The sequence below is a fragment of the Lynx canadensis genome, chromosome D1 (assembly GCF_007474595.2).
Source record: "Lynx canadensis isolate LIC74 chromosome D1, mLynCan4.pri.v2, whole genome shotgun sequence".
NCBI classification, from domain to species: Eukaryota; Metazoa; Chordata; class Mammalia; order Carnivora; family Felidae; genus Lynx; species Lynx canadensis.
In genome coordinates, this window is record NC_044312.2 from 115,355,299 (window position 1) to 115,376,432 (window position 21,134).

At 55.8% G+C, this 21,134-nt stretch overlaps 2 protein-coding genes across 2 annotated transcripts; one reads left to right on the forward strand and one right to left on the reverse strand.

Moving 5' to 3' along the window:
• Positions 1 to 1,032: 1,032 nt before the first annotated feature.
• SCT (secretin) lies at positions 1,033 to 3,565 on the reverse strand. The gene is made up of 5 exons (XM_030333868.1): positions 3,528 to 3,565; positions 1,842 to 2,183; positions 1,653 to 1,754; positions 1,426 to 1,518; positions 1,033 to 1,156 (listed from the first exon to the last, which is right to left on the reverse strand). The coding sequence occupies exons 1-5, from the start codon at positions 3,563 to 3,565 to the stop codon at positions 1,033 to 1,035; spliced, it is 699 nt and encodes a 232-aa protein (XP_030189728.1).
• Positions 3,566 to 15,790: 12,225 nt separating this feature from the next.
• Positions 15,791 to 19,897, forward strand: DRD4 (dopamine receptor D4). Its single transcript, XM_030333957.1, has 4 exons — positions 15,791 to 16,060; positions 18,763 to 18,875; positions 18,951 to 19,429; positions 19,558 to 19,897. The coding sequence occupies exons 1-4, from the start codon at positions 15,791 to 15,793 to the stop codon at positions 19,872 to 19,874; spliced, it is 1,179 nt and encodes a 392-aa protein (XP_030189817.1). The 3' UTR covers positions 19,875 to 19,897.
• Positions 19,898 to 21,134: the final 1,237 nt, after the last annotated feature.

Below are 21,134 nucleotides of genomic sequence, written 5' to 3' on the forward strand. Positions count from 1 at the left end.
CACCTAGGTCCGGAAAGAAAAGGTTGTTTGTGTCCGGGGTTACCCCTGCCTGTCTTGGAAACAAGCCATTCTCCTCCAAGGGGGGCTGGGCAGGGCCACCGTGATGGGGATGGCATCAGGCAGCTGGGGGCTCCCGGGGGGCAACCCAGCTCCCCACGGGCTCTGGAGCTTGACAAAGAGGGGGTCCTGGCAAGGCTCCCGGGCCCAGGCACCCGACTGCCCTACCCCCAAGGGCCCCCCCAAGCTCTCAGCAGCTGGGGAGAGGCCACTGGATGGGGACAGGAGAGGGGCTGCCGTGACCGTGGCGGTCGTGGGCCTTCGGGTCTCTAGGCCTTTGCTCTGCTGCTGCTGCTGCTGCACTGGGGGCTCCTGGCGCCTCTGCCTGCGCTGGGAGGGCCTCCATGGCTTCCAGCGACCCCAGCACCACTTGGGGAGTCATCACCGTCCCCATTCCACAGGCTCAGAGTGGTCAAGCCACTTGTCTGAGGCCACAGAGCTCGGACCAGGAGCCAAGACATACGCTTGGGTCTCTCTCTGTCTCTCTGGAGCGGACTCCTGAGCCCCTAGGTGACAGTCCTGTCACTCTCCGTGCCCCCTCAGACTGCCTCCACCACCTGCCCGGCACACTGACCGCAGGGCCCTGGGGCCGGGGCTGGAAGACATCCTGTGCCCCCCACCCACCCAGGGCCCCTGAGTGTTTGCGGAGTAGATGACAGGGGTGCAGACCGTCTCTGGGGAGCTCGGTCAACGGGACAGGAGAGATAAGGAAGGTGAGGCGCCCTGCTGGCTTCCCAGGTTTAAAGGGCAGCTGGGTGTGGCTGCAGCCCCAGAACCTGTGGACAGGGTCCTTCCGCCCTGCAGGGCTGCCTTGATGGCACAGAGGTGGCGCACTGAGTGAGCTCATGGGGCCGGTGTCTGAATTCCTCCTTTATTGGTGACAGGTGCAACCCCTCCTCCTCCCGCTCCACCCCTCCTTGGCCTGGGCTCCACGGTGCTCCCCTTGCAGACAGACGGGGGGAGGCTCCTTCTTCCTCAGGGCCTCATCCGTGACATCTCAGCAGGAGGCACGGCCGGCTGTGAAAATGCGGCCCCAGACCCGCGTCCAGGAGGCAGCTGGGGAGACCAGGCCTCATCCAGGGGGTCCCTCAGGGGCATCCTGTGGAGACAGCCAGGTTAGGGGCTGGACGCTGCCACCCATCTGGCCAAACTGTGCCTCCTCTGGTCACCAGCTCTTTTTCCTTCCCAGACCCCCCCCCTCCCCGCCCCTGCCTGTCCAGTTCCTGCCGTGGATCTAGGGTGCCGCAGGGGACCAGGGGGAGGGGCTGGGGCAGAAGCTTGTGGGTGGATGGGGGGGGGGGGACGGGCTGGTGGTGGTGGCTGGGGCCAGGACGGGGGGGGGGGGGGGGGGGGGCTGGTGGCGCTCACCAGGCCTGCAGGGCGGGCGAGTGGGGCCACTGCAGGCAGAAGCGGCCCTCAGACGACTTGGTCCAGCTCGTGCCGTTCTCTGTGTCCAGCTCGCTGCCCCCCACGCCAAGTCGGAATTAGTCCTGGAGCTGGGGGGCGCCGCCCCCCGCGCCCCTCCCTCGGCCCCGGCCCCTCACCGGCGCCCCCCCACCCCGCGGCCCCCCCTCCCCGCGGCCCCGGCCCCTCACCTGCGCTTCCCCACCAGGCCCTGCAGCAGTCGCTGCAGACGCGCGCTCTCCCGCAGGCGGCTGAGCTCGCTGGTGAACGTCCCATCCGAGTGGCGCGGGGCCCTGGGGAGGGACGGCGGGGCCACGGGCCAGGTCAGGGCCGGGCGGGGGCGGGGCGGGGCCGAGGGGCGGGCGCGGGCGCGGGCTCACCTGGGGGGCGCGGGGCGCGCGGCGGAGCCCGGCAGCAGCAGCGGCGGCGGCAGCAGCAGCAGCAGCAGCAGCAGGGGCCGCATGGCCGTGGTGGGCGCGCAGGGGGTGCTGAGCGCTGCCGCCGCCGCCCGGGCCCCGGCCGCCCCTTTATAGTGTCCGTGCGGGGCGGGCCGGGGGCGCTCGGCACCGCCCCGGCTCCGCGCAGCCCGGCCGCGCCCCCATCGATCGCGCGGGAAGGTCAGGGCCGCCCCCCCAGCTGTCGCCCCGGCTGGCCCGCCCGCCCTCAGCGCCGCGTCGGCGCCCCTCGGCCGGCTGGGGATGTGGGGGGGTGGGGGGGCGGGCCTGCACGAGGAACGGCAGGAGCAAAGCCTCAGAGCCTCGCCCCGACGCGCTACCGAGGCGCAGAGGGGCGCGGGGTGGGGGGCGGCACGAGGGCGGAGGCCGGGACCAGGGGGCGTCCACCCGAAGCGCGGACTCCGCTGGAGAGGCCCAGGCCGGCTGCAGGCCGAGCTGGGGTCGAGCCCCCCGGGGCGCCCTGCATTTGAACTTTCCTGCGGCCGAGCTGGGGTCGAGCCCCCCGGGGCGCCCTGCATTTGAACTTTCCGAGGACGGACAGGAGGTGGAGGTGCGGAAAGGGGACAGAAGAAAGACGGCAGCTGGGTGACTCCCGCTCCCTCGTTTCGGGTTTAGGTCAGGTTCGGCTTCTAGAACCAGGACTGCTGACATCCGTGAACAGAAATTAGGAGTCCAGTAAACGGACTTATTGTAAACTAGTAGTTCTTGTGTTAGACTTTACATTCTTTTTTTTTTTTCTTAAGATTTTATTTTTAAGTAATCTCCACACCAAGGTGGGGCTCGAACTCACAACCCTGAGATCAAGAGTGGTGCGCCACCAAGGGAGCCGGCCCAGCTTCACATTCATTTAAAAATAGTAGAGGGGCGCCTGGGGGCTCAGTCCATTAAGCGACCGACTTCGGCTCAGGTCATGATCTCAAGGTCCATGAGTTCGAGCCCCACGTCTGGCTCCGTGCTGACAGCTCAGAGCCTGGAGCCTGCTTCGGATTCTGTGTTTCCCTCTCTCTCGGCCCCTCCCCTGCTCACACTCTCTCTCTCTCTCTCTCTCTCTCTCAAAAATAAACATTAAAAAATTTAAGAAAAATAATTAGTAGACTTTTTAAAAGAGCAGTTCGAGGGTCACAGAAAAACTGAGCAGAAAGTATGGAGCAGACCCAGGCCCAGCCCCCCTGCCCCTAACATCCTGCGGGACAACTGATGAGCGTCCCGGTCCAAACATTAGCTCTGATGGCCTGTCACGTAATTTACTTCAGCGCTCATCCCAGTGTGCAAACGAGGGTTTTCGCAGATGCACGATGAGTGCATCCAACTCAGTGCCCCTAATTCCTTGTGCCCCAGCTGCTCGTCCTTCAGTCCCCAGTCCCTGAACTTTGCACCGACCCCACTGTCATAGTCCCTGGTGTGGACGCACCACAGCTAACCCACCCACCGACCAAAGGACACCTTGGTCGCTCCCAAGGGTTGGCAGTTATGAACAAAGCTGTGATAAACAACCGTGTGCAGGCTTTTGTGTGGACATCAATTTCCAGCTCTTTGGGATAAATACAAAGCGCGTGATTGTTGGATGGGACGGTCACTTTTGTAAGAAACTGCCAGACTTTCCCAACGCACCGATCCGCGCTCCTCCCGGCCCCGAACGAGACGCACATCCTTGGTGCGGCGTTTGGGTTTTGGGCCATTGTAACAGGCGTGTAGTGATAGCTGCTTTCTTTACACGTGTTTTTAAGCAGCTGCTGTGGCTTATTCCTGCACGAAGTCGGCAGATTAAAACGCCCTGTGCTTTCACACCGTTCACAGGTCGGTCACGTCCACAGGAACACGCCCACTCCCGACACTGGTGTCAGTCAGACTTCTCAGCACCTCAAACACTCAAGCCCCCGGGGAATAGCTTCCTAAGAAAAATATTCCCGTTTATCAAAAGGACACTAAAATTGAAGTTTACAAAATCTACAGCAAAATTAACGTGCAGTAAAAAAATGAATTTTGGCACAAGTCTTGGCTCGTGTAACCACCACCACAGTCGGGACACAACACCTGCACTCCGTCACCCCAGAGGCTTCCCTCCCGCTGCACCTCTGGGGTCACAGCCTCGGCCCTGAGCGCCTCTGGTCACAGCTTCATGCAGTCACAAGCAGTCACTGGCTCAGAGGGACAGACGGAGGGTGCGGCCAGGGAGAGGCCTCCTGTCACAGGATATTTGTTTCTACCGCCTTCTCTGCTGCCCAGGGTTTCTCCAGGGACGGCCCCTCCCTGTGCCCTCCCACACCTGCTGTGCGGCGGTTTGTCCCGAGTGGGGGGAGACTCGCCGCCGAGACACCCCTGCCTATGCCACCGCGCCGGGAATCAGGAAGGAGGACGCCTAAGAAACGTGGCGCTGCCTCAAGCTTCGCTTCCCATTCTGTGCTCTACTTTGAAACAAACAACATGGGGTACAGGCCACGACTGCAAAATGCCACCTTTATAAAAGATTTTAAAAAGTTCTAATTTTTATTTTACATTGATTTATTTTTTGAGAGACATAGAGAGACAGAGCACAAGTTGGGAGGGGCAGAGAGACAAGGAGACACAGAATCCGAAGCAGGATCCAGGCTCCGAGCCGGCAGCACAGAGCCCGACGCGGGGCTCGAACCCACGAACCGTGAGATCATGACCTGAGCCAAAGTCGGACGCTCAACCGACTGAGCCACCCAGGCACCCCAGGATTTTTAAAATTTTTAAGTCATCTCCATCCCCAACGTGGGGGCTCAAGCTCACAACCCCAAGAGCAAGTGTTGCACCAGCCAGGTGCCCTGCAAAGTACCACTCCCAACCCACAGGTTTCAGGGAGCACCCCACCCCCACCCCGGGTGCCCAGCATTTCACTCTCAGCTGAGTCCTTGTTACAAACTCACAGAGATGTCGCTTACATGAACAGCCATTCAAAGCCCCGGATCGGACATCACTCTGTGCAGAGATCCTCATAATGGCCAAGTTCAGGGTCCAGGATTCGCAGGAAGAGGAAGCTTCATTTTCCCGGGGTGAGTGTAGGAGGCAGTGCGTTCCAAGCTGGAAACGTAGCTCAGTGTGACGCCGTTTCATGCCCTGAATAAGCAAAGAGCAGAAAGCAAGCTCCACTCCTTTTTGGGGGGTTTTGTTTCAACCAAGATTTAAATGTCAATTTCAAGTTAATTGTATCTACCGTTGGTTCTCATTAGGGGCGTTGTAGGAAAGCACTGAAGGGAATCCTCTCTCAAACCTACACTCCTCTACTCTTCCCTGCCTTCCCTCGGCCACACAACTGCACCGTGGAACCTGATTCAGGTGCTGGCTTCATACTTTCAGGCTATCAGCCTGGCGCTCACAGCGATATCACGTAACCTTATTTTAGTCTTAATGAACATACCCTCTTAAGGACTGGGGGAAAAACAACTTGCTTTTATTATTACAGAGAATTAACACCACACAAAAGTAGACAGAATAGTATAATGAACTCTTATGCACCATTGCTCAGCGTCGATCGTTTATGACCAATCTTACCTACCCCTACTTTCTCTGTTGTTCTCAAATGAATTTTGGAGCCGAATTTGTATCATTCTCAGAAACCGCATCGTTCATCCGTAAGGATTTCAGTATATATCTCAAAAAGATAAGGACTGCGGTCTGCTCTCCCCACAGATCACCCAGGAAACCTGCTGGTCAGACAGAGCTGAGTTATCGAGCGCCTGGCAAGGAGGGACATTAGCTGACAGTCTTAGTAATGATTTTAAAGGAGGTATGAAAGTGAAGTGGTTATGGGGATTCAGGATAAGGGCTCAGTTGCTTTAAAACGGGTCTTTCAAAGCAGGGATCTGGTGGGGACTACAAAAGGGTCGTGAATGGTTTAGGGTGGGTGAACACAGGGAGGCAACAGTCCTAATATTAATGAGGTGGAACTTATTTTGTTACATTTTCGTCTCCTGTGCAAGATAAGACACCTCCCATATATCACCTCCCGAAGCTTCGTTATTTCAAGTCCCAAACGAGACCTGGAATTTATGTTGTGTGTGACGTGAGGTAGTAATTTCACTTTTGTCTAGATGGCTGTCCAGTTGCCCAGCGTCAGTTATTAGTACAAAGACCATCCTTTCTCCACTGCCCTTCGATGCGTTTTATTTGTAAGTCGCCCGTCTGCATACACTCAGGTCTACTTCTGGGCTCTCTGCCATGTGCCAGCGGCCGAATATCACTCCTGCGGCGTCTCAGGTGCGATGCCTTAATTATTCACCGTCTGAATCACAGTAACCGTTTAAGTCTTACTGTCTAATACATCAAATGCTGTCCCTGTTTTGCTTCAAGGACGTCTGAGCTATTGTGACCGTTTGTATTTCCATTTAAACTTCAGGGCAACTTGTCAGGTTCTACAAGAAGATACTGCCAGGGGGTTGATCGGAACTGCATCACACTTAGATCAACTTTAGGAGGGCATCAAACTGTGGTTTTGGGTCACATCTCCTCAATTACTAATAATGTTGAGCATCATTTCATGTGCTTCTTGGCCATTTATGTACCTTCCTTGGAGAAATGTCCGTTAAGTCCTTTGCTGATTTTAAAATTGGGCTGTCATTTTGCTACTGAGTTCTAAGAGTTCTTTATATATTCTGGATACTAGGCTCATCAGCTATGTGATTTGTGGATATTTTCTCCCATTCTGAGTTTCCTTTTCACTCTCTTGACAGTGTCCTTTGATGCACAAAAGATGTTAAGTTTAGGTGCGCCTGGGTGGCTCAGTCGGTTAGGCATCCGACTTTGGCTCAGGTCATGATCTCACAGTTCATGAGTTCGAGCCCCATGTCAGGCTCTGTGCTGACAGCTCAGAGCCTGGAGCCTGCTTCGGATTCTGTGTCTCCCTGTCTCTCTGCCTCATTTCCACTCATGTTCTGTCTCTGTCTTAAAAATAAATAAAACATTTAAAAAAAAAGATGTTAAGTTTATGAAATCCAATTGTTTACTTGTTTTCTTTGTGCTTTTGGTGTTAGGATTAAGAAACCATTGCCAAATTCAAAGTCATGAAGATTTGCCCCTATATTTGCTTCTAACAGTTCTATAGTTTTAGATCATATATTTAAATCTTTGATCCATTTTGAGTTATTTTGTGTGTGTGGTGTGAGGTAGGGGTTCAACTCCACTGTTTTGCATGTGGGCGGCCAGTTGTCCCAACACCATGTGGAAGAAACTCTTCTTCCCCCAGTGAACAATCTTACACTCTTGTTGGAAACAAATTGATTATAAATGTGGGGGTCTACATCTCAATTCTCAACCCTATTCCATTGATCTATAAGAAATCAAAACCGTACTGGTTTGATTCCTGTAGCTTTGTAGTAAGTTTTGAAATCAGGAGCAGTTGAGTCCTACAACTTTGCTTTTCTTTCTCAAGATTGTCTTGGTTATTTGTGGTTCCTTACATACAATTGCATATGAATTTAGGAGTGACTTTTCCATTTCTGTAAAAGGGGGGCCCTTGGGGTTTTGATAGGGAGCATACCAAATCTGTATGTTGGTTTGGAGAGAAAAGCCATCTTAACGACATGGAGTCTACCAAGCCACGCGCATTGGATTTACTCATTCTTGTCTTTAATCTCCAACCCCCCCCCCCCCACCGGCAATGTTTTGTAGCTTTTGGTGGACACATCTTTCACCTTCGTGGTTAAATTTCTAAGTATTTTCTTCTTTTCGATGCTGTTGCAAGTGAATTATTTTCTTCATTTCATTTTTGGATTGTTTGTTGCTAGTGTATAGAAATATAACTGGTTTTTATATGTCGATATCATATCCCACAACTTTGCTGGGTTTATTTATTAGTCGTAACAGGCTGAGGCTGAGGGTGAGGGTGAGGGTGAGGGTTTTGTTAGATTTTCTATACATTAGATCATGTCATCGGCACAGAGAAATCGTTTACTTTTTCCTTTCCAATCTTGGATACCTTTTCTTTCTTTTTCTCGCCTAATCGTTCCAGTAGAACTTCCAGAACATGATACGAGAAGCAGCAGAAGTGGGTGTCCTTGTCTTATTCTTGATCCTAGGGGAAACGCTTTCCATCTCTCACTATTGAGTCCGATGTTCGTTGTGGGTTTTTCAAAGATGTCCTTTATCATTTCGGGAGGTTTCTTTCTATTCGTAGTTTATGGAGTCGTTTTATCATAAAAGGGTATTGGATTTCATCAAATGCTTTTTCTACATCGGTTGAGATTACTAAATGGATTTCCACCCTCCGTTCCATTAATGTGATATATTACATTGAGTTTTGTCTGTTGAATCACCCTTGCATTCCTGGAGCAAATCCCCGCTTGGTCATAGTGCATAATCCTTTAAAAAATGCTGTTAGATTTGGTTTGCTCATATTTTGTGGAAGAGTTTTGTATACACATATTTATAAGGGTTGTTTACCTGGAGTTTTCTTTCTTGTGATGTCATTGCTGAGCCCTGAGAGTTCTTTATATATGTTGTATAGAAACCGCTTGCTGAAAATAGGATTTGCTGATATTTTCTTACATTCTATGAGTGGAAATTTCAAATTTTAATGAAGTCCGGCTTATCTTTGCTTTAATTTGTAGACCAAGCTTTTGGTGTCATGTCTACAAACTCTTTGCAAGGGGTGTCTCGCTGGTTCAGTGAGAAGAGCATGTGATTCTTGATCTTGGGGTTGTGAGTTTGAGCCCCATGTTAGGTGTAGAAATTACTTAAATGAATAAATAAAAACTTGAAAAAAATTCTTTGCCAAATCCCTGGTCACAAATATGTTCCCCATATTTCCAAGATTTTTATAGCCTTACATTTTACATTTACATCTATGATTCATTCTGAGTTAGTTTTTATGTAGTGTTAGCATTAGATCAAGGGGCTGGGGGGGTGCATGTGAACATCCGATTGTCTCAGTTCCCCTTACTGGAAAGACTGTCCTTTCATTTGTGCACAAGACATATCTCCTAATTTATTTAGGTTTTCTTTTATTTATTTTACCAATATTTTGTAGTTTTCAGCATATGGATCCTGTACATGTTTTTAGATTAAAACATATTTCGTGTATTTTTATAGCTGTTGTAAACGGTAACGTGTTTTTACTTTTTTTAATTTTTAAAATGTTTATCGTGAGAGAGAAAGAGAGAGAATCCTGAGCAGGCTCGCACCGCCAGTGCAGAGCACGCTTCGGGTCTCATCTCACGAACCTCGAGTTCTTGACCTGAGCCAAAATCAAGAGTGGGACACTTAACTGGAGCCACCGAGGCCCTCCACGTGTTTTTACTTTTTAATTTTGGCTTCCAATTGTTTACTGCCGGTATACCAAGATATAATTGATCCTTGCGTGTTGACTTTGCATCCTGCTATCTGGTTAAACTGACTTATTAGTTCCAAGGCTTTTTTTTTTTTTTTAATTTTTTTTTTTCAACGTTTATTCATTTTTGGGACAGAGAGAGACAGAGCATGAACGGGGGAGGGGCAGAGAGAGAAGGAGACACAGAATCGGAAACAGGCTCCAGGCTCCGAGCCATCAGCCCAGAGCCTGACGCGGGGCTCGAACTCCCGGACCGCGAGATCGTGACCTGGCTGAAGTCGGACGCTTAACCGACTGCGCCACCCAGGCGCCCCTAGTTCCAAGGCTTTTGTAGATTCCCTGGGGGTTTGCTTAGACAGTTGTGTCATCGGTACACAGGGACATCCTTTCCAATCTGGATGTCTTTTATTTACATTTTTATTGCCTGACTGCACTAGCTAGAGTGGCAGCACAATATTGAACAAAAGGTGAGAGTTGGGCGCCCGGTTGGCTCAGTTAAGTGTCAGAACCTTGATTTCAGCTCAGGTCATGATCTCATCATCATGAGATCGAGCCCCGTGTGGGGTTCTGTGCTGACAGCACAGAGCCTGCCTAGGATTCTCTCCCTCTCTCTCTGCCCCTCTCCCCGCATCAAAATAAATGAGTAAACCTTTTTAAAAAGGTGGGAGTGGACATTCTTGCTTCTGAGTTTAGCTGGAAGGCACTCAGCCTTGCACCACAAAGTGTCATGCTGGCGATACGGTTTGAAGGTGCCTTTGTTGGGTTGAGGGAGTTCCTTCCATTTCCAGATCACTAAGCACTTTTATCGTGAATGCAGGTTAAATTTTGTCAAATGTCTTTTCTGCATCAGTCAATATGATCATGTGGTTTTTCTTCTTTGGATTGCTAACTGGTATTTTACATTAATTTGAGTCTGTCCTTTTCAAATTAAGCAGCTAATGCTATGAATTTTCCTCTGAGCATAGTTTTGGCTCTATCCTATAAACTTTGATATGACGTATCTTCACTTTCCTTAGTTCCAAATATTTTATAATTTCTCATTTGACCCATGGATTACTTAGAATTGTGTTAATTCCAAAATTTTGGGGGATTTCCTTGTTATCTTTCTGTTGATTTCTAGTTTAATTCCTTTGTGGTCAGAGAACATACTTTTTATGATTCTCATTCTTTAAAAAATGTCTTAAGCTTCTTTTTTCGATGCAGAATGTGGTCTATCTTGGTGAAGTTCCATGTGTACTTGAAGAGAATACGTATTTCTCTGCCGTTGGATAGACTGTTCCATAATGTCAAATATGTCTGCTTGGTTGGTGGTTGTTCAGATTCTTCCATAGCTTTTCTGATATTCTGTCTGCTCGTTCTATTAATTAGGAAGAGATTCTTAAACTTTTGAACAACTCTTGCGAGCCGAATAAACATTATCGTGAGTGTCTTAAGCGTCCCATAAAACTCTGTGGCGAATGATTACAAAACTGGCTCCGAGACCTGCTCAAGTGTCACCACCAGGGTGACGGCTCCAGCTTCTGTCCTATCCTAGAGGGTCATAGACCTACTCCTCAGTCCCGGGAGGATGGAGTGGCCTCTCAGGACCCATCCAGCCTTAGAGGTGGCACATCACAGCTTCACTGGCCAGAGGCTCTGGACAGAATTAGGACCTCCTCCTCTCAGGCTGCGCTGCCCAGCCCCGTACATTTTATTGAGCCTCACCAAAGTTGGTCTGCAAACCTGGGGTCACAGATTTTTTGTGAAGTTTGTTATTTATGGCTAATTTTTTTTAAAAATTTTTTTTTCAACGTTTATTTATTTTTGGGACAGAGAGAGACAGATCATGAATGGGGGAGGGGCAGAGAGAGAGGGAGACACAGCATCGGAAACAGGCTCCAGGCTCCGAGCCATCAGCCCAGAGCCTGACGCGGGGCTCGAACTCACGGACCGCGAGATCGTGACCTGGCTGAAGTCGGACGCTTAACCGACTGCGCCACCCAGGCGCCCCTAATTTTTTTTTAAAGGAGGCTTCACACCTAGTGCAGAGCCCAACGTGAGGCCTGAACTTATGACCCTGAGATCAAGACCTGAGTGGAGGTTAAAAGTCAATGCTTAACCACCTGGGTCGCCCAGGCACCCCTATGGCTACTCTTTGTGGATGTATGGTTCTATGAGTTTTTTTTTTTTTATTTTTTTTTTCAACGTTTATTTATTTTTGGGACAGAGAGAGACAGAGCATGAACGGGGGAGGGGCAGAGAGAGAGAGACACACAGAATCGGAAACAGGCTCCAGGCTCCGAGCCATCAGCCCAGAGCCTGACGCGGGGCTCGAACTCCCGGACTGCGAGATCGTGACCTGGCTGAAGTCGGACGCTTAACCGACTGTGCCACCCAGGCGCCCCGGTTCTATGAGTTTTGAAAGCTGTATTTGGACACCTGGCTGGTTCAGTCCAAGGAGCATGCAACTCTTGATCTCAGGGTCATGGCTTCAAGCCCCATATTAGGTGTAGAGATTACTAGAGAAAAAAAAAAAACAACTAAGCTTTAGGGGTACCTGGATGGCTCAATCAGTTAAGCGTCTGACTCTTGATCTCAGCTCAGGTCTTGATCTCAGGGTCATGGGTTTGGGTCCCATGTTGGGCTCCACGCTGGGCATGAGCCTGCTTTAAAAGAAGAAGAAGAAGAAGAAGAAGAAGAAGAAGAAGAAGAAGAAGAAGAAAAAGAAGAAGAAGAAGAAAAAAGGCTTTATAAATAAATAAATAAATAGTATTAGCTTTGTAGGCACCACCTAGTCCCATCACCTCCCAAACTCTCACTCTTTGTGAGCCCTGGGCGCCACTTTTCTTCTCCTTCTTTTTTTAATGTTTTTGGGAGAAAGAGAGAGACACAGCATGAGCAGGGGAGGGGCAGAGAGAAGGAGACACAGAATCCGAAGCGGGCTCCAGGCTCCGAGCTGTCCGCACAGAGCCCGACGCGGGGCTTGAACTCATGAACCACGAGATCGTGACCTGAGCTCAGATGCTCAACTGACCGAGCCCCCCAGGCATGGTGGTCACTCCTCTAAATGCATACGCCCCTTACAAGAAGTCTTCAAAGAACGCGCGCTGGAGCCGAAGGGAGAAATCGAAAATCCCACCAACTGTCCATGGAGGCTCTAACACCTCTCTCTCAGTAATTAACAGAACAGACCGGAAAGGAGCCAGGACACAGAAATCCGAGGAGCAGCGTCCTGATCCGACTGGCGCACACGTCCACCTCCTCACAGCAGAACACACTGCCTTCCAAGCAGAACATCTGCGGTGACAGATCATGTTCTGGGCCATAAGCTAGACCGTAGCAAGTGTAAAGGAGCCGAGGTCCTCCGCAGCACCTTTTTCTCACTGGGATGGAACAAACAAAAGGCAAACGACAGGAAGTCGACAAGGAAATCTACCAACATTTGGAAACAAACCATCACAGTTCTACGTGACCGTGGTCACAGAAGAGAATTTTGAGCTGAACGTGATTGGGGGTGCCTGGGGGGCTCCGTCGGTGAAGTGCCCGACTTGGGCTCAGGTCATGATCTCGCGGTTCATGAGTTCGAGCCCCGTGTCGGGCTCTGTGCTGACAGCTCCGAGCCTGGAGCCCGCTTCTGGTTCTGTGTCTCCCTCTCTCTCTGCCCCTCCCTGCTCATGCTCTCTCTCTCTCTCTCTCTCTCTCTCAAAAATAAATAAAAACATTTAAATTAAAAAAAAAACAAGATAATTATCTATGCAGAAATTCTGAAGAAAACTAAAGAAAAAAAACCTTGCATTAATAGGGTTTCGCACAAGGGAAACACAAAACTTGTACTTCTACACGTTAGCAATGAACAGCTGGAAATGACAGTTTTAAGCAGAACCACTTACCAAATACGCCAGAAGCCATGAAATACTTAGTTGTGAATCTTACAAAATATGTGCTGAAAACAAGATACTGATGAAAGACATCCAAGAATATCCAAATAAATGGAGAGATACACCCACGTTCATAGATCAAAGACTTAGCCTCATGAAGATGTCCGTTTGCCCTAAATCATTGTATGGATTCTGCACGATCCCGATCACATTCCCAGCAGGATTATTTTTGTAGATACAGACAAGCTGACTTTAAAATCCATACATACAGACAGAACTGGAGAAGCCAAAACAGTGTTGTGAAGGAACAAAGTTCAAGGGCTCACAGAGCCCGATTTCGTGACTTGCCGTGAAGCCGAAGTGGCTGAGGCTGTGTGTTGGCGCTGGAAGGAAAGACAGACAAAGAAAAGGCGCTCAAGTGATTTTTTGACAAAAGGTCAAAAGCAAGCCAGTGGTGAAAAGATGGTCTTTTCAACAACGGGAGCGGGTTGTTGTTGAACAGCCACAGGCGAGAAAAAAAGAACCTCAGCTTGTGCCTTCCACAGAAGAATCACCTCAAATGCGCAGTTGGGAGAAGGAAGCGTCAGGCTGCGGTCCGGGGGAGTATTTTCACATCATACGTCCGGCTTTTTTTCCCCTGCCCTTCTAGTGTGCGACGGCACGTCCTTGTGATTTTTATTGTCATATCCACGGTGGCCAATGACACCGAGCACTTTCTCACAAGCTTACTGGCCGTGAGAGTTCTCTGTTTGTAACGTGCCTCCTCCAGACCTTTCCCCTCGTTAAAACTGGACTGTCTTTTCTCGTTGACTTGACGGGGCTCCTCGTATATTCTGGATCTGCACCCTGTATCAGAGACCCACACTGTACGCGCCCTTTCCCGGTCCAGACTGCCTTTTCACCCGTAATGCTGGCAGACATCTGGGGACCAGGAGGAAACGCCAGGCAGATCAGACGCTAAAGATGCGCTACTTGGCATCCAACCCAAGATCACAAAGCCACCCCCGTCTTGGGACTTGTGTCCTGTGAGAGAATGACCTTCCTACTGCTCCAGTCACTAGGACGGTGAGTTCTCTTGCTTGAAGCTTCAGAGAGGAAGAAAGCCTTCCTCCCTCTACTAATGTGCATGAAAGGGATCGAGCTCAGCAAGTTGGCCACTCTGTTCCCTGCTGTCTTTGAAATCAGGATCCCGGATTCCTGGCAACAACTCTGTGCTCCAGACCCATCCTGAGTGTCCCAGCCTCCCGGGGTAGGGGGCAGCCAGAAAGGGAAACTGAGGGGTCCCATGTGCATCACATGATCCCACAGAGGGATGCAGGCAGAGCGCCCACTTCACGGCCCCTTTAGTGACACTAAAGGTAGGTGTCACTCTGATTTTTAGTAAGTCCATAATGGAAATTCTGGCTGAGGGGCGCCCGGGGTGGGGAGGGCTCCTCGGTTGAGTGCCCGGCTTCGGCTCAGGTAGTGATGTCGCAGCTCGTGGGTTCGAGCCCCACATTGGGCTCTGTGCTGACAGCTCGGAGCCTGGAGCCCGCTTCGGATTCTGCGTCTCCCTCTCTCTCTGCCCCTCCCCCACTCACACTCTGTCTCTTGTCTCCTTCAAAAATAAATAAACATCAAAAAAATTTTTTAAAGAAAATTCTGGCTGAAATACATTTTCCATCTACGTTCTTTCCGTGCACATTTGTGACCTGATAGAGGACAGTCCAGGCCGACTCTGTCATGTACAGCTGTCTCTGGCTGACTCTGAGTGTCCCACGCATCTGCTCTGTGATAGCCTTACCTTCGTGGACCTGGGGACACTGCCCCAGGATCCTCCCATGCTCTCACGGTCCTGGGGTGGCAGGTGGGGTGATGGACCCGGGACGGCCTCAGTGCTCCAGGGAGGAGGGCCCAGGATCTAGTGATTGTGGGCTTGGTGGGTGCAGGTGAGAGGGTTCTCATTTGGGGCTTTTTCTTCTCTGTGAAGAAGGTGACTCCTTGGAGAGTGCCTTCCTCCTGTTACGTCATTTAATGCTAAGCAGTAAGCACCAGGCAGTGGCCGTGGTGGGGAGTAACTGGGCGTGGTTTCGGTCAGGGACGAGAGGATGGGGTACAGGGCCCCAGACCGGCGTCTGCAATCATTTCGGGGGGGATGTCCTGGGGCACGTGAGGTTGGGTCGGATGAACGAGGGAAGCCTCATCAGGGGGCCCACGGGGCCGCCGGCGAGGAGTTCGGGTCTCCCGGTGCCGGGTGAGCAGCGGCCCCGCCTCCGCCTGGAGGCGCCTCCCGGAGCCCCCCCGGCCCTCCCCCCGCCCCGGGGAGCACACAGCCCTCCGGCGCATGCGGGACGCGGGGTGTCTGGGGCCCGGCGGGACGGCGCTGGCGTCGGGTGCCCGCACTCCCCCAGGGGTGGTCCGGCCGACCTTCCACCCCCGGCGTCTCCGGGCGCAGACCCGCGCGGACCTCCCCCGACCCTGCGCCGCGCGGCGCGACGCTGGGCCCGCGCGTGCCAGTCTTAACGCCTACCTCGTGGGCGCCCGCACTTGTCCGCCCGCCCGCCTCCCGGGGCGCCAAAGTCCGAGACGGGGCGCCCCTCCGAGCGCCCGGGGGCCGGCCGCGCGGGGCGGATCGGGGCGGGACTCCGGCCGGGCTCGGGGCGGGCCCGGGGGGCGGGGCTCCGGGGTTCGCGACCCGGGCTCTGTCCGCGGTGCTGAGCGCCCGCCCGGGCGCATGGGGCAGGTGCGCCATGGGGAACCGCAGCGCCGCGGACGCGGATGGGCTGCTGCAGGGGCGCGGGCCGGGAGCGGGCGGCGGCGCGGGGACCCCCGGGGCGGCGGCGGCGCTGGCGGGGGGCGTGCTGCTCATCGGCGCGGTGCTCGCGGGGAACGCGCTCGTGTGCGTGAGCGTGGCGGCCGAGCGCGCCCTGCAGACGCCCACCAACTACTTCATCGTGAGCCTGGCAGCCGCCGACCTGCTGCTCGCCCTGCTAGTGCTGCCGCTCTTCGTCTACTCCGAGGTGAGCCCGCGGTCCCGCCGCACGCGCGCTCCTCCCCTACGCCTTCGTCCCCTGTCCCCGTCCGCACAGGGGACCCGAGCGACCCGGCCGCTCGGCTTCTCGGGAACCTCGAGAACCTGTGCAGACCCCAGGACCGCTGGAGCCTCGGTCCCCTGACACTCTCCCCCCCCGCCCGCCCCCGCCATCTCGGTGTCCGTTAGCCCGCTCGGCTGGGCGACTGTCCGCCCTCCCTCCGCTGTACCTGTACCTCGTCCCCCTGTTTTGGCGTCTGCTCCCCAAGAGATGCCTTTGTCCTTCAAGCCAGGGAGGGACCTCAGAAACAGGTGACTTTGGCAGTCCGGCCACCCACCACCCCCTCAGCTGGGTTCCATTCCCCAGGGGAGCCAGATGGAAAGGCAGATTCATGCTCAGTCCCCCTGGCTCTCCCTGGGGCGCAGAGACACATACACATCACTGCACAAACCACAGCCGTGTGTGACCAGGCACACGCACACAAGAGCACCCAAGGGAAGGAGACCCTCGCTCACAAACATGCTCTGCCCATAGCAGGCGGGGTGTGGGGGTGTGGGGGGGGGAGGGGGCACTCAGCTGCTAGGAGCTGAGGGGGAGTGAGCGGGGCTGCAGGAGGGGAGGCCCTGACCCCTGACAGTGGAAGCAAGGGCAGGGGCTTCTGTGAGCTCCAGAGCCCCCGTCAAGAACCAGGGCCCAGAAGCTCCATCCCCAGACCAGGTCTGGCCCTTGGGTGGGTCCCGCTTGGTGCCAGCCCTGTCTGCTTTGCCGTTTGGGCAGAGAAAAGCTGCTTAGGGCTGGGCTGGGCTGGGAACTCGGCGTCAGGGGCCGTGGGGGGAAGGGAGGCTCCAATTTTCTAAGGGCAGACATGGTGAGTCCCGGCCAGGCTGGGGCAGAGCTGGACAAGGACACCCATGACCTGCCCCTCCCCCAGAGCCACAGACAGACGTCACTGACTGAGGGCTCCTAAGCTCCTAATCGTCCCAAATCAGCGGGAGGGGATTTAGAGGGGGGGGTGGCTGTAGAGGGGGGTTGGCAGTAGAGTGGGGGGGGGATGTGGGGGGGGTGGCTGTCTGCTCCTTTGCCTTTGGTGGGGGCACTGGGCACAGTGAGGAGCCTTTATATCTTTTTTAAAAAATTTTTAATGTTTATTTTTGAGAGCGACAGAGACAGACAGAGTGTGAGCAGGGGAGGGGCAGAGAGAGAGAGGAAGACACACAATCTGAAGCAGGATTCAGGCTCTGAGCTCTCAGCACAGAGCCTGACGTGGGGCTCGAACTCAGGAGCTGTGAGATCAAGACCTGAGCCCCGCCCCCCCAGGTGCACCGCAGAGACTTTATATCTTTTAGGTGATTTATCCTCAGGGCAATTCCGTGGATGCTGTCTTCACCCCTCCTCTACAGATGTGAGGTGATAATCTCGAGTCCCAGAGCAGTGACAGTTTAACCAGACAGGTGGACTCTTAGCCATCCTGTGGGGAGGAAATGGGGGCAGGGGCTTCACGCTCCAGGGCAGCAGAATCCCTGGGACCACCCCTACCCTGGGATCCTCTTCCCAGAGATCCAGCTCTCAAGCATTGACCTCACCTACAGAGTCTCCCCCAGGCCTTTCTCAGTTTTAACCGGTGGGGGTGGGGGTGGGGGTGGGGGTGGAGGTGGGGGGGAGGGTTGGAGGGGTGAGGAGAGGTGTGAGGGGGATTGGAGAGGGGTGAGGGGATGGGGTGGGGGAGGGGGTTGTGTGGAGAGGGTTGGAGCGGTGTGGGAGGGGGAGGGAGTGTGTGGGGGTGGGGAGGGGGGTGGGGAGAGGATTGGAGGGGTAGGGAGGGAGTGTGAGGGGAGTGGGGAGGGATGGGGGAGGGTTAGAGGGGTGCGGGTGGGGGAGGGGGTTGTGTGGGGGGAGGGTTGGAGGGGTAGGGAGGGAGTGTGAGGGGTGTGGGGAGGGGTGGGAGGAGGGTCGGAGGGATGGGGTGGGGGAGGGAGTGTGGGGGGTGGGGAGGGGGGTGGGGGAGGATTGGAGGGGTAGGGAGGGAGTATGAGGGGAGTGGGGAGGGGTGGGGGAAGGGGTTGAAGGGGTGGGAGGTTGGGGTGGGGGAGGGGTGTGGGGGGAGGGTTGCAGTGGTGTGGGAGGGGGAGGGAGTGTGTGGGGGGGTGGGGAAGAGGTGTGGGAGGGTAGGGAGGGGTGGGGGGAGGATTGGAGGGTACAGACCGGTGTGAGGGGTGTGGCGAGGGGTGGGGGGATGGTTGGAGGGATGGGGTGGGGGAGGGAGTGTGGGGGGTGGGGGAGGATTGGAGGGGTAGGTAGGGAGTATGAGGGGAGTGGGGAGGGGTGGGGGGAGGGTTGAAGGGGTGGGGGGTGGGAGTGGGAGAGGGGTGGGGGATGGATGGGGGAGGGGTGGGGACGGTTGCAGTGGTGTGGGAGGGGGAGGGAGTGTGAGGGGTGTGACGTGGGGTGGGGGGGAGGGTGGGGATGGGAGTTGGGGGGACCCTGGGACCCTCGCCCAGCTCAATGTGAAGACTGCTGGGCCTGTGGACCTCTGGCTCCTTCCCGCTCCCCGCTGATAATCAGTCCCCGCTCCCCCAAAAAGGAGGGGGGTCGGAAAGAGCCGGCGCCTGGTTCCTGGCCCCGGGGCCACTGCGGGAAGACTGTCAGCGGGTCTTGTGTCTGTTGCCCCCTCCCCCCCTCCCCGGGCGCAGGTCCAGGGCGGCGTGTGGCTGTTCAGTCCCGGCCTCTGCGACGCGCTCATGGCGATGGACGTCATGCTGTGCACCGCCTCCATCTTCAACCTGTGCGCCATCAGCGTGGACAGGTGAGTCCCCGCCGCCCGGCCGCGCGCGCGCGCCCCCTGCCCCGTGCCGCCCGCCCTCACCGCGCCCCCCTGCAGGTTCGTGGCCGTGGCCGTGCCGCTGAGCTACAACCGCCAGGGCGCCGGGGGGCGTCAGCTGCTGCTCATCGGCGCCACGTGGCTGCTGTCGGCGGCGGTGGCGGCGCCCGTGCTGTGCGGCCTCAACGACCCGCGCGGCCGCGACCCCGCCGTGTGCCGCCTGGAGAACCGCGACTACGTGGTCTACTCGTCCGTGTGCTCCTTCTTCCTGCCCTGCCCGCTCATGCTGCTGCTCTACTGGGCCACGTTCCGGGGCCTGCGGCGCTGGGAGGCGGCTCGCCAGGCCAAGCTGCACTGCCGGGCGCCTCGTCGGCCCAGCGGCCCCGGCCCACCGCCCCCCGAGGTCGGCGAGCCCCCCGAGGCCGTCGCGCCCCCCGACGCCGTCCCAGCCGAGCCGCCGCGGCAGGCACCCAGGAGGAGGCGCGCCAAGATCACCGGCCGGGAGCGCAAGGCCATGAGGGTCCTGCCGGTGGTGGTCGGTGGGTACCTGCCCTGGGGTCGGTGGGCGCAGTGGAAGGTGGCAGTGCCCCCGGTGGGAGGAGGTGCCCAGGGCGGGCTGGGCGCCGCGGGGACCCGGGTTCACCGCGCCCTCCGGCCCCGCCCCCAGGGGCCTTCCTGGTGTGCTGGACTCCCTTCTTTGTGGTGCACATCACTCGGGGACTGTGTCCTACCTGCGCCGTGCCCCCGCGGCTGGTCAGCGCGGTCACCTGGCTGGGCTACGTCAACAGCGCCCTCAACCCCGTCATCTACACCGTCTTCAACGCCGAGTTCCGTACCGTCTTCCGCAAGGCCCTGCGCCTCTGCTGCTGGGCGGATCCCTCCGCGTGCGCCCACTGCGTCCTCTGCGAGGACCCGGGCCCAGGAGGACCCGGCCATGCCTCCGGGGGCAGGACCCCAGCAAGGGAGGGGGTTTTGTACGACTAAGATTAAACAAATTCCTTCCTAAACACCTGCTGGGGAGGCTGCGGGCTGCGGGAGTGGGCTGGGGGGGTGTGGGGAGGAGCGGGAGGAGGGGCCTCTGCCCCACCTGGAGCCCAGACCCCGCGCCAGGCCAGTGAACCCCTCCTTCCTTCTGAGGAAGCCCAGAGAACAGACCCCACCAAACTGGCTCCTGGCTCAGGGTCAGGTGGGAGGGATGCCAGTTCTTCCCCTAGGCTGGGCAGGGAGGCTCCAGAAAGGCCCATTCAGCCTCGCCCATGGAGAAGCTTCCAGAACCAGACCAGCTCTTGCCTAAGAAGGTTTGGGCTCTGCTTGTGGGGCTGTCCACGGGCTCACCCATGGTGACTCACACCCTCCTCCCAACGGTTCCCTCCCTGACACACCGTGGCACCAGCTGCACCCCCGCCCCCAGCTGTTGCCCCTCTTTCAGTGGAGAGTGTAGACAGCTGTCCTGCAGGGAGGAGGCAGTTTCCTGAGACTTCCCCAGTGGGAAGGCAGCCACCGTGGGCCATCAGCAGCCGGGCCCCCTGCTTCTGCAAGGACCAGCCAAGCGTCCACTCCACTGTCCTTACAGACTCAGCAGAGCCGGGCCCAGGTCAGAGCACCGCTCCCGGCCAGCTCCCGGCTTTGGTGATGTCCCAGGCCCCAAGGAGATGGGGCCGGGGGGGCCGGGTGGGTGGGCCCACCAAGGCAGCCTCCTCGATCCTCTGCCTTGAGGCTGCCCGTGAGGTGGCGAGGCCCAGAACAGGGGAGCCAGGAGGAGGTGCCCGGCCTGAAGCAGGGCAGAGCCACCAAGCTGCCCCGTGTGCTGTGGCTGACTGGCCCCCCTGCTCACAGCAAGGCTCCTGTTCCTAGGGAGGAGGGGGCAGCTCTGAGCCCCTCCGACCAGGGGCAGCTCAACCTGGACTTCATCTGGGCCCTCCCGGTCCTGGGGCCCCAGGGTTACTATTCCCGTGTCAGGGACACTGTCTGTGGTTCGAGGCGCGAAGTTTTCTTGCGAACCTGAGAAATTACAGGCTGTGAGGCTGGGTGATACCTCAGCATGTTAAACTCTTCTGTGGACAGAGGGGGGCCGCCCCTTCCCTCCTGCTCAGGGTCTCAGTGGGAGTGGGGAGAGGGGCACCCGGTGGACCCTGGCCCTGGCGGCTGCTTGAGTTTCTGGCACCTTCTTGCCCATGAAGTGTGAGGGCAGCTGCAGCAGACACCCTGAGTCTCCCCACAGGGAGCAGCCCCGATATTCAGACA